A 13,105-nucleotide genomic window follows, 5' to 3' on the forward strand; every position below is an offset into this window, starting at 1 on the left:
ACAATAGCCTTGGATATTATGCTTGTTCAAGAACTCATCTAGGCCCCTCATAAAGGCATTAACAGAATCTGCCATTACAACATCACTGGGAAGGGCATTCCACAACCTCACTGCCTTCACCATAAAAAATCACCTACACTGCTTCAAATGAAAGTTCCTCTGATTTAAAGGGTTGGCCTCTGGTGCACTGATCATTTTTATGGAAAAAAGCACATCGCTATCTGTCAATAATCCTCTCTAATGTTTTTAATTTGATAAACATTTTTATGTGTGACAGCTCTGCTTTATGTAATTTGCCACAGCTTGGAAATTATTTATTGGAATATCAGATAATTAGCCTCACATTCTGACTGGCTTTTAGTACCCTTTAAAGCATTTTGGAGTTATTTTCAAAATACTGCCAAAATTTCCCAAACACTTTAAATGCTGGATAACTATTATAATGCCACACTGCATGTTGTCATGCAAGCACAAAGTGTAAACTCTATAGTATTAGCATCCCAGCATTTGTTTACCAGTTCTGTAATCTAAGGAATTACAAGGGATAAAATCTGCAAGATTTCCAAATCAACATATTGTCAGCTGTATGATAAGATAAGTCTGCAAAAAGAGAAGACTGAATGTGGAAATGGTATAGCCAAATATAATCATTTTAAGATCACTGAATGGATATGCCAGCAACTGCAATCCCTATTAAGTTGAAAATCATTAAAATGATCTTGATGTTTATTATAAAAGTCCTTTTAGCTCAAGGGTACAGACAGTGGAACACAGTCGCCTTTAACAGATGGTGAATCAAATATGCAGTAGCATTAGAGGAAATGTGGAGATGGGGGGTGCAGCTGAACATGATACACAAAACAGTACAAAATGTGAAGACAAAGACATTTTCCATGTTGCCTAGGAAACATTCAACAGCACTTCAGAACATCTTAACATAGGCTAGGTGCATAGCACAATTCTGTAACAGAAAAGTTTGGCATAATTACCCATTGCTCACACTGTTTCTAAGTCTAGTTAGGTCTATCTTGTGTAAACAAACCAAACGTTAGGTGATATATTGCCTATATATCACATGACTGTAAATATGTTGCTGATAATGTTCTGAACTGTGATTCAAATTAAAAGTGGATAGAATATATCTGTTGGAACACCCTCAGTGATCAGCACAAGTCACTAAGCAACAGCTCACAAACCTTTGCCAAACTACCACTCCTATTATTCTCTGGGAAAACCTGCTAAATGAGTGGCTATCTATGGATTATGGAAGCTTTAGAGTAACACCATTTTAGGGGCCACAGGTTAAAGTCTAAGGGGCAGATTTATCAAAACACGAGTTCGAATCCCGAATGGGAAAAATTCGGATTGGAAACGAAAATTTCTGAAGATCGCAAATATCACGAAAATGCTTACGAAAAAATCGTATTAGTCACGATAATATCGTATTGGCGATCCGAAAGTCACAGAATTTTCATACCGAACCACTGCAAACAGCGGCAGCGCCTTTCCGAATTTTTCATGTGGCCGCACGTAAAAGTCGCGCGTGCGTGAAAAAATTGGCGAGAATACACTCGGAGCGTTCGCATGAACACTCCCAGCGTTCGGGTCTTTGTAAATCTCCCCCTAAAAGTAGCTTAAGTAGAGGGGTTTTGTAGGATTTAAAACACATTGAACTGTGAAAGCAATGGGTGATGGAATCTCCACCAGATAATAAAATTAGATCAAATTTATAAGAAAAATCTCCAGCATATTATATACAGAAAGGCAAAGGAGCATTAGGATTAAAATATATGCAGGGTAATGTATTGTGAATTTCATTTATAATGTGCCCAGAACATTAGGTAGGATATATGCTGTGTATTATTGCCCCTGTATAGTAGCACAATTCTTCTTTTCTTGTTCTTCAAGTAAATTAGACAAATGTTCAAAGGTTTGAATACTTTTGTAAGACATGGGACCTGTACTTTATACAGTGGTGTGAAAAACTATTTGCCCCCTTCCTGATTTCTTATTCTTTTGCATGTTTGTCACACAAAATGTTTCTGATCATCAAACACATTTAACTATTAGTCAAAGATAACACAAGTAAACACAAAATGCAGTTTTTAAATGAGGGTTTTTATTATTTAGGGAGAAAAAAAATCCAAACCTACATGGCCATGTGTGAAAAAGTAATTGCCCCCTGAACCTAATAACTGGTTGGGCCACCCTTAGCAGCAATAACTGCAATCAAGCGTTTGTGATAACTTGCAACGAGTCTTTTACAGCGCTCTGGAGGAATTTTGGCCCACTCCTATTTGCAGAATTGTTGTAATTCAGCTTTATTTGAGGGTTTTCTAGCATGAACCGCCTTTTTAAGGTCATGCCACAACATCTCAATAGGATTCAGGTCAGGACTTTGACTAGGCCACTCCAAAGTCTTCATTTTGTTTTTCTTCAGCCATTCAGAGGTGGATTTGCTGGTGTGTTTTGGGTCATTGTCCTGCTGCAGCACCCAAAATCGCTTCAGCTTGAGTTGACGAACAGATGGCCGGACATTCTCCTTCAGGATTTTTTGGTAGACAGTAGAATTCATGGTTCCATCTATCACAGCAAGCCTTCCAGGTCCTGAAGCAGCAAAACAACCCCAGACCATCACACTACCACCACCATATTTTACTGTTGGTATGATGTTCTTTTTCTGAAATGCTGTGTTACTTTTACGCCAGATGTAACGGGACACGCACCTTCCAAAAAGTTCAACTTTTGTCTCGTCGATCCACAAGGTATTTTCCCAAAAGTCTTGGCAATCATTGAGATGTTTTTTAGCAAAATTGAGACGAGCCATAATGTTCTTTTTGCTTAAAAGTGGTTTGTGCCTTGGAAATCTGCCATGCAGGCCGTTTTTGCCCAGTCTCTTTCTTATGGTGGAGTCGTGAACACTCACCTTAATTGAGGCAAGTGAGGCCTGCAGTTCTTTAGATGTTGTCCTGGGGTCTTTTGTGGCCTCTCGGATGAGTTGTCTCTGCGCTCTTGGGGTAATTTTGGTCGGCCGGCCACTCCTGGGAAGGTTCACCACTGTTCCATGTTTTTGCCATTTGTGGATAATGGCTCTCACTGTGGTTCGCTGGAGTCCCAAAGCTTTAGAATTGGCTTTATAACCTTTACCAGACTGATAGATCTCAATTACTTTTGTTCTCATTTGTTCCTGAATTTCTTTGGATCTTGGCATGATGTCTAGCTTTTGAGGTGCTTTTGGTCTACTTCTCTGTGTCAGGTAGCTCCTATTTAAGTGATTTCTTGATTGAAACAGGTGTGGCAGTAATCAGACCTGGGGGTGACTACAGAAATTGATATTGAAATTGAAAATTGAAATTGATAAACCACAGTTAAGTTATTTTTAACAAGGGGGGCAATCACTTTTTCACACAGGGCCATGTAGATTTGGAGGTTTTTTTCTCCCTTAATAACGTGAACCTTCATTTAAAAACTGCATTTTGTGTTCAATTATGTTATCTTTGACTAATAGTTAACGGTTTTTGATGAGCAGAAACATTTAAGTGTGACAAACATGCAAAAGAATAAGATATCAGGAAGGGGGCAAATAGTTTTTCACACCACTGTATCTATATCAGTTTGTCTTTTTATTGTGATTACCAGGCAAAGGTTGGATCAGCAAATCAAACCCAAGGAAGCTTTGAAGAGGTCCTGAGTTCTACAGCTCATGCAAGTGCACACAGTTCATTGGCTGGGACCCTACTGCCCGAAGCTGAAGAAGATTTACAGTGATAAGCAATAACGTTTCAATAGATGCTCCATGTAGGCCTATCTAGTTCTATAATGCGACCTGTTTTAAATCATATTTATTTAAATACCTTTGAAAGACAGTTGATTACAAAAAGGTTAAATAGTTTGATCTGGTTTGATCAAGTTAAGTTATTTTTTAGGACTTTTTGGAGGGAATTAATAAAACTAAGTTTAAGAACATCATGGGGAGACATAAAACATTACACATGAAATAGTACAGTTTGTTATCTAGTCAAGTCAAAATAGAAAACATTTCCAAAACTTAAATCAATGTAGATAAATACTTGATATGTATTAGATAGAGGAAAACCTTGGGACTTTTTCAAAGCATAGTAAGCACACACTTGAAATGTGCATGTTGTCAAGATATTGATTTTGAAACTCCCCAAGAAATATATATATATTTTGATATAAGAGATTATATAATGCAATTTAAAGGGGCCACTATACACCCCTTTTCCACATAAATGAAAAAGCTGTGTGCTGAACATACTTTCTATTGTTTTAATTAAGAAATATGGTTTCTGTTATTTCTGGCATTAACAAGAATATGAAGCCAGTTTCACTTTAGTACTTGTACTGAAAATGAGCTGCTCAAAGGCTGCTGCTTATATAAGGTAGAAGGTTTGATTGTTTAAATGTCTCTGGAAAAATTGTCTTGTTTACAAAGGAAGGGGGAGGTGAGTTTAGTGAAGATAGCCCAACTTTCAACTTTCAAAGTGGTGACAGTGATTCTTGCTGTTCATTGTTTTAAAACTAAACAGTTTTTACACATTAATTAGGTCTCAGATCCAAGGCTCTATCATCTGTTCCTAAAGCGTGATGGCATTATCATGAGGGCACTGAGAAAGAAGATGATCTTTGTGGGAGGAGAACCACAAATGTCTCAAAAATGTATTTTAAATGTTCATTAGTATTAAAGAATAAAACAACATAATCATACAGGACCACTAATGTAAATATTAAGAGGTTAAAGCAAAAGAAAGGGAAATTTATATAGAACTTTTCTTTTGTCATTTCACAGCCATCATGTGCCTGCTGTGGGTCCCGAGACACACACAGATTAAGAGACTTTTCCAGTGCCAAATCAGGTCTCTGACTTGATATATAGCATTTGAGGCAGCATATTTAATCCAGAGTTGTAAACTTTTAACATTCAGTCAGTGAGGGATGGTGCGTGGCCTGCTGGCCCACTGGTGAAAAATTACACCAAAGACCGGAAGTGACATCATACGCAAGCACGCGCTCTCAGAAGTGATGTGACTCCCAAATGTGCAGCTGTAGCCAAAATAATGCTAACCACGCATTTACAATTGGTTAACAGGAAGTTTTCAGACAAATCGTGAAAATGTATGGGTGTGGGTGGTGGGAGAGAGTGGGGAGAGGTGCCAAAATCACGTAACTCCTGAAAATATAGGGGGTGTTACCAGCTCTGTAAATCTTAAGGCCAACAACTACAGTATGTATAGTTATTCTACTTTTTTTTTAGCCCCTACGCTGCTTCAAATTAAAGTTTTGTTCATCTGGAAAAAATATCCCCCACTATTTGTCTATAATGTTCTCTAATGTAAAGTGTAATTATGTTCCCTCACAAGCACCTTTTCTCCAGAGAAATCAACCCCAACCTTGACAGTCTACCCATATAGTTTTAATTCTTCATACATTTTTCCTGGTTAGTTGTATATCTCTGCACTCTCTCCAGCTCATTTATATCCTTCTTAAGGACTGGAGCCCAAAACTGCACTGCATACTCAAGGTGAGGTCTTACCAGGGACCTATAAAAAGGTAAAATTACGTTTTTCATCTCTTTTATCCCCCCAATTAATGCTCTTTTTTATGCAAGACAATAAAAGTAAAGAGGTTTGAAAATCACAGAGCTAAGCTCATTAATGCTCTGGGATGAATACCATCCGGTCCTTGACCTTTGTTTACCCTTACATATTCAAGTTTCTTTTAAATTTCCTCTAGAGTCATCCATGCATCAATAGTCATTTTATTAGAAATGCAACTATTAAAAAGCAAGCCCTTATTAGCTGGTGCCACAGTTGTACAGACAGACAGTTCAGAATCTTTGCTTTTTCCCCGCTTTAATGAGCCAACTGACTTCCTTCTGATAATAAGGGCCCCACCCAAATGCTTAATTTTGTTACTATTTACATATTTAAAAAATATTCATATTATATATATACCTGTATATATATTCATTTTACTGCTCACTGCAGTGCCATTCTCCATATCTATTTTATCATGTCTGATAGTGTAGAAGGCTGCTTTGCACTGGATATAGGCACAAGGGTTTGGTAAATGAGCAATAAGTGGATGTTGTGCCCCTTAGTGCTCTATAACTTGTGTAAAGAGTAAATTACCCCTCCTATGGACCCTGGCACTTGCAAAGATTTCTCATGTATATATTTTTATAATCTGGAATATATACCATTTTCCAACACACAGCCCTTTCACATTCAACAGTCTACAATTTATTCATTTTTGTAATTGCCACAAATGATTGTGATACTAATATATGTAAAACTGAGTAGCGATTTCATTGTTACCTTTAGCACTTTTGTTTGTTTACCTTTAAATGCATTTTTCTCTGCTAAAACAGACTAAGATTAGCCCTTAAATCATAAATAATTTAAATCCTCATTTTATATGACATTTTATATGACACTCCAGAATGGAAGTGCTTCTCAAGCTTCTTCAAAACATTCTTAGCAATGATACATCATTTTTAAATACTTATTTAATTTAATTCTTATGGTACTGGGCTTCCAGTAATATCATTTGAGAAGTTTTTTTAGAGTTTTTTTTCCAGTATGGGTTACTTCTAGATATAGATCAGGGGATACATAGGGGCATATTAATGCAAGTATGAAACTAAAATTACAACTGTTCCCCAAAAATTGTACTGCTTCCTATCCTAGGAATTTAGAGACAGAGGGGCCTCTTTATCAAAATTAGAATTTTTTTTTTTTTTTATAAACTGTAAAACTTACCAAACTCAAATGTATGCTTATTTATTAAAAAAAAAATGAATACAAAAATAAATGTAGCAAATTTGCATTCTATTCAACATTTTCAATGACTTTACAGAATGTCAAAATACTGTAATTCCAAGAACTTACATTGAAAAAGTTGCTTACATTTTGCTACGATTGACTTCTACATAAATTTGCAAGCTTTTAGAAGCCAAAGTTTTACGTTTGAGCTTTTCAAGTTTTGCGCTTAGTAAATATCAAACATTCAAGTTTAAGAAACTGTGATGAGTGAGCTTTGGCAAAAAAAAATATTGTGACAAAAATTTGAATATGTACGTTGATAAATCAGCCCCATTTTTATCAACAGGGTGACGCTTCCCAAGGCTGCATTTACACAAGCCCTGTATGTAATATGTGCATGTTGTCATCATCGTCAACAAACAGGGGTCTTAAGATAATTTTACAAACAAGGGTGACATCAAAAAATAGGATTAGTTGCCCTGCTCACAAGAGCTTGAACGTCCTACAATGCAAACTTCAAATTCTGTGAAGAGATAGAGATACAAACTATTGCACATAAATAGCTTTTAAGTAGAATATAGATAGTAATTGTGTTACATATTTTCAAATCTGTGTTTGTGATTTGAGTTACTTGAACCCTTGTTTTTTCTGCTTTATCTGATTATATGATATTTTGTATGCTTTTGTTAGTGTCTATAACGTGAACCAAAAAAAGCAAAGTAAAGAAGTATCCAAATAGTAGATCAATAGTTTTCTGTATATGAAATTGATATTCTTATTAAAATGACCTGATTTGGAAAAAATAAATGTGTCCAATAATTGCTGCTAAGTTGTAGGGGCATGAAACATAGAAATGTTTAATATATTTTCGTATCAGGAAAAACCAACACCACTATAACTGTAGTGAATGTTACAACTGACCTGTCATCATAGAAATAATTTCAAATCCTATTTTTTTGTTAGTTCACTATATAAATGATTTAAATCTTGCTTTCTTCGTTCTTTTGGAATCCACAGATAAAGCAAACTTTGCATCATCCTGAAATCAAATGTATGCACTAGAATGGTGTACCTAATGTACTTGTTCATGCCCAGGCTACAATAAACAGTGAACAGAGAGAGGAAATGTGACGAGGGCAATGACATCTAGGAGGCGCAGAATACAAAGTGAAAGTAATTGTGCCTGAAACATAGAGGTGGGGAAGGTAATATATGATTGACAGCAGAGATTGTAAACTGTACATGGATGTTTTCATTTAAAAAAAAGTGTTTCATATGTAATTTTCAAAAGACTAGTCCCCTTTCGCAAACAGTATTTATTATTTTGTATTGCACTTGTTTATATTTAACGTTTTCAACCTAACATTCTGGGTGTAAGCAACACTTACGCTGTGAGTGGCCAAGAGATTTTAATTGATTTAAGCATGAGTTTGCAATGCATTACTGATAAACAACATGTTTAACTTGTGTTTAATAGATTAAGAAAGCAAAAGCAAATCATTTATCATCTTAAAATATAAGAAAAAGTAGTAAAACTTACTTCAAAAATTATTACAGCTAAGGGGTTTGTTATTTAGAAACCCATTATCAAGAAAGCTACACAATACAGGGTGGTCAGGGCTGGAACTAGGGGTAGGCAGAAAAGGCATGTGCTTAGGGCGCAATGGTTGGGTAGGGCTGGGCACATACTTCTGCTGTTGCCTACCCCTAGTCTAGACCCTTGACCCCTCACCAATGGCAGGTCATTCTCATTCACCACCTGCTGCTGCGTCATTGGAGTGCATGCATGTGAAGTGCCCGGTTGGGTTAACCAGCTTTTGGCCATAGATAACACAGCTAATGAGAATCACAGGCTGATGCCGAACAGATTTAGCACCTGAGTAATTATACCTTTCCTTCTTCTTTAAGAGACGAATTTCTGAAATAGCTTTCCTAGAGCAGAGCTCTCAGAAGGAAAAAAAATCCATTCTGATGGATGGTCTGAGCAATCAGACCATTCCCTCGATCAATAGTGTACAAAGAATATAAATAGCTGTCTATTTTCTCCCTTGTTAAAAATTCATCTAACCCTTTCTTAAAAGTATCTGGGTGCACAGGATACTTTTAATCAAATAGTGTGCTTCATTCTCAAAGTTAAAATATATCCCTCCCCCCTTTTGGACATAACCTCCTCAGCTGTAAAAGTAGAAATATAAATGCTCTTTTTTTACATTTACCTAATTCCAAAGATTAAAGGAAAACCATCATAACCTGTCTGTGTAAAAATGGGAGAATGTCCCCCTTAGGCTCAGAGTATTTAATATAACCCCTTCCTCACCTTAAACTATGTGAGGTGATAAATTATGAGCTTGTAGTCCCACTGCTTTCAATAGTGGGTGGTGAAAAGTTTCACTTGCATCACTTCACAATGGAACAACATTAGATAAGTGTTGCATGACTGTAAATGATATTGGGGAAAAGAATATTTGCCAGGAGCACATACTTTTTTACATCGGTGAGCAGCCCCACACACTAGCCCATGTGTAAAATGCATCATCATCTAGGTTCAAAGGTTGCAGCTAATGGACTGTAGTGCATGAGGCAGTGTGAATTGCTCTGAATTTTGTGGATGCAAGGAGAATGTTATATGTCTAAATGTGTAGCACTAAGTGTAAAGTTTTGTTCAAATAATAGTCTGAACTGTATTTTATGATTTAGAGAAGGCCCCCTACTTCCAGCAAAAGCATACATTAATGCTTTAATGACACTCTGCATATTCACATGGGTTAGCTATGTTCTTCATTTCACAAGATGCCACAGCCGTTTGACTTCAGTCACTCTTTACTGATGTACTGCAAGTTGGAGTGAAATCATCCCACTCCCATTTTACCCCCAGCAGCCAATTATTATTATTAACATTTATTTATAAAGCGCCAACATATTCCGCAGCGCTGTACAATAAGTGGGTGTCATACATCGGACATACAGAGTAACATATAAAGCAATCAATAACCGATACAAGAGGTGAAGAGGGCCCTGCCCAAAAGAGCTTACAATCAGCAGAACAATGGGAAGGTAACAGTACAGCAGCTCCTTGACACCTGTGGTAGATATCAGAATAGCATTTTAGAGTAAAAAATCCAAGTCCAGCTTGCGACTCCTAGTTACATGGGAGTAGGAGAAACAATAGGTTACCAGAAATCAGTTCTAATGCGTAGCACTGGCTCTTTCTAAAAGCTCAGACTCAGGCACAATGCTGCCTACACACCAATATTACAACTAAAAGAAAAATAGATGTTGGTTCAAAAATAAACTGTGCAATGGTAGCGTGAATTATTTGTAATGTAAACAGTATAATTAAGAAATAAAAAGAACACCATAAAAATCATTACAGAATCCCTTTAAGCTCTACTACCAAATTATCTGTAAGACAAAGTAGTTTTCTAGAAAGAACTAAAGATTCTTGGGGAGGTAAAATCAATAAGAAGCATAATTAACATCAAGACCCTAGATATAACCTGACCCTTGATAACTCAAAGCCCAGTGGTGACTTTTGTAACAAGCAGGCGGTTTATATAAATGCAGTGTTTAAAAAGTACTGTGATATGGGAAGCTTTATCAACCAGCAGAAAAGATTTACAGTACAGTTTACATTATTTTTCTGCTGGATATCCTCTAAACCTTGCAGGCTGTTTACTTTGCCCCAGTTACTAAAGTAGGTCAGAACTTTTTACAATAGCCATTTAAAGTACAATAAAAAAAAATCCACTAAGTTAAAAGAAATGGCATTTAACGCATGCTCTTTCTTAGGTCCGTGACACTACAAACACCAGAGCCTGAGGTTGTTTTATTTTCTTTTTTGCACTTGAGCATTTTTGTTTTTTAATTTAAAAAGTGATGTTTTGATAAAGGCAATTAGAATGATAACTGAAAATATTTCCCTCCAGGGGTTGTTTCATAAAAGGAAATGGAATGGACTATGAACATTTTGTAACAAAGGAAATTATTCCACTTAATAACCACTTGAACTTTATTTGAAAAATTTGCCTGCAGATATCATTAATTAGATTCTCCCCATAGTGAACTGAAGCAGTGCTTCATGCTCAGTCTGTGATTATCATTCTTATCTGCAGTGCGGTATGCTCTCAGCTTGTCAATATTACACAGATATAATAGAAAGTGGTCTTACAGATTCTCTGACAAAGAGTTCTAAAATGTTTATTAGTCACCCACTAAGCCTTCATTCAGAGCTGTGGCTCGCCAGTCATTGAAGATACTGAAAGTTATTTGATCTTTTTCTCTAATGCATCTCTGACATCACTCAGACGCAACTTATAAAGGATGCAAAATATTTTACATAATAAATTTTGTCAAACAAATGGCGTATTATAAAGCTCTGATGTAGTCATTACCTGTAATCACCACAATGGGGCACATTTATCAAAGTACGATTGTTTCCGATTACAAAAAAAATAATATTTTTTCCAAGTTTTCGAACTGTGCAACTTTTTTGTTAATTTGCAAGACTTTTTCGTACTTTGCGACAATTTGTGCTACAAAAACGTATCTGTACAAAAGTTTCGGATTCATCAAAGCTTTGTTATCATGACTTTCCTTGGGCCAGGTTGGAGCTGCAGAGTGCCATTGAGTCCTATGGGAGGCTTCCAAAAACATGCAAAGAAGGATCAAAGTCAGAAAGGTTTTCCTGCCGTTTACGATCATTCAGATACAAAAGTTTTGTGACTTTCGGACTGCCAATACGATATTATCGTGACTATTACGATTTTTTGTAAGCATATTCGTGACATATACGATCATCAGAAATTATCGTATCTAATCCGAATTTTACCCATTTCGGGATTCAAACTCGTACTTTGATGAATCTGCCCCCTAGTATCGCAAATGTTGAAATAATCCATTACAAAGAGTAGCCTGTCTAAATTTACCCTCTGTTCGGGAATGTTCTTTTGTTACCTATAGTTGCAGAACCCTTTCCAGATGCTGTTTCCAGTAGGTCTACTGAATCAGTGGTCATAAATCTGGAATGATACCTTTTTAGAAAGGACACTTATAAATCACTGTCAAGTTATACCATATTAATGCAAACAGGTTCGTGTCTCATAGAAAGAGTAAAAATAAAATGTCAAAGAGATATACCATAGGAAAAGTATAAGAGGTAGAGAAATGCACATAGGCAAGGTCTCTATACTTTAGAAAGACAAAAATATTTTTAGGAGAGATATTCAAATATGCAAAGGAGTAACTTTCCCTTGTAAATATTGATTTTCCAACATTAGAGAGATAGAGTTGTTCTTAAGTTGCACACTGTAGACAGATAGATAGACAGACAGACAGACAGACGGACAGATATAGATTGTAGCTGCAATGGGTATCAACATGATAAAGGATACACAGCACTAGCAGACTGACATTAGGCAAGGGAAACCATAATATTAGCCCCAGAAACATCATCTATCTGATTCAAGTCCCCATGCTAATGTTATGCTATGCCAATCCTTAATTGGCTCTTAGCTCTCTATGGGCTAATACATTATGCCCATGTTTCTGCTGCATGGCATTGTAGAAACAGAAAAATGCCAGGAGCTCAAATGCCCTTGCATGCATACCATTAGTAGTGAAGATGTTAACTTTGTCAAACAGCAGCAAACACTTGGAAATGTACTATCAGTAGAGCTCTTATGTGGAGAACTAGTGCAAAACACCACATAAACATTAAAGTAGAAGAAATGCTAATAAATAGTTAATCTCAAACTGCAGGCATACCTTCAGGTCTCTCAATAGTGCCCTTAGGTCTCCCAATAGTGCCCTTAGGTCTCCCCATATTTCACCTGTTCAGATGATCAGAAGCCTCATAGGGAAAAAAAACGCTGAGCTGTGTAAACAAAATTCCCATAATGCCTTGCTCCTGCACCAAGACCAAGACCCCAGTACATGTGCAGTTTGTAAGACTACGAGTAAGCTTCCTGTTGTATGGCTCAGGTCACACATTCCTAAGGGGGGGGGGGAGGGAGTTCTTAGCATTCTTGTGGGAGGGGGAGCAGATGAGGAGAGAGCTGGCATAGGTAAACAAAGACAAAAGTCAGTGCAGCGTTTCTGTGAGTGCTTATGGCTGTATTTGCATAGACCTTTCTGATAAAGCTTACTGAGTTTTTACCTTTCCTTCTCCTTTAAAAGGAGAATCCATTCAACATCCATTTCTTTTCTATTTTGCCTAAAATGAGTAGCTATGCAAACTCTGTAATGTGGTTTTATTCTAAGGGGAAAAATAAAAATGAAATAAAAAAAATGGTAGGACAGAGGAAAAAATACATAGAAAAAAA

At 36.6% G+C, this 13,105-nt stretch overlaps 1 protein-coding gene across 2 annotated transcripts in view; it reads left to right on the plus strand.

The window, feature by feature from the left end:
- The window catches only part of tpd52l1 (tumor protein D52 like 1), a 47,250-nt gene extending 39,658 nt beyond the window's left edge, over nucleotides 1–7,592 (plus strand). For both annotated transcript variants that reach the window (XM_018094233.2, XM_002936010.5), the window contains one exon: nucleotides 3,640–7,592. In XM_018094233.2, coding sequence (XP_017949722.1) covers nucleotides 3,640–3,768 — 129 coding nt within the window. In that variant the 3' untranslated portion in view covers nucleotides 3,769–7,592. The remainder of the gene's footprint in view (nucleotides 1–3,639) is intronic.
- The last annotated feature ends 5,513 nt before the right edge of the window (nucleotides 7,593–13,105 follow it).

This window comes from Xenopus tropicalis, chromosome 5 (assembly GCF_000004195.4).
Source record: "Xenopus tropicalis strain Nigerian chromosome 5, UCB_Xtro_10.0, whole genome shotgun sequence".
NCBI classification, from domain to species: Eukaryota; Metazoa; Chordata; class Amphibia; order Anura; family Pipidae; genus Xenopus; species Xenopus tropicalis.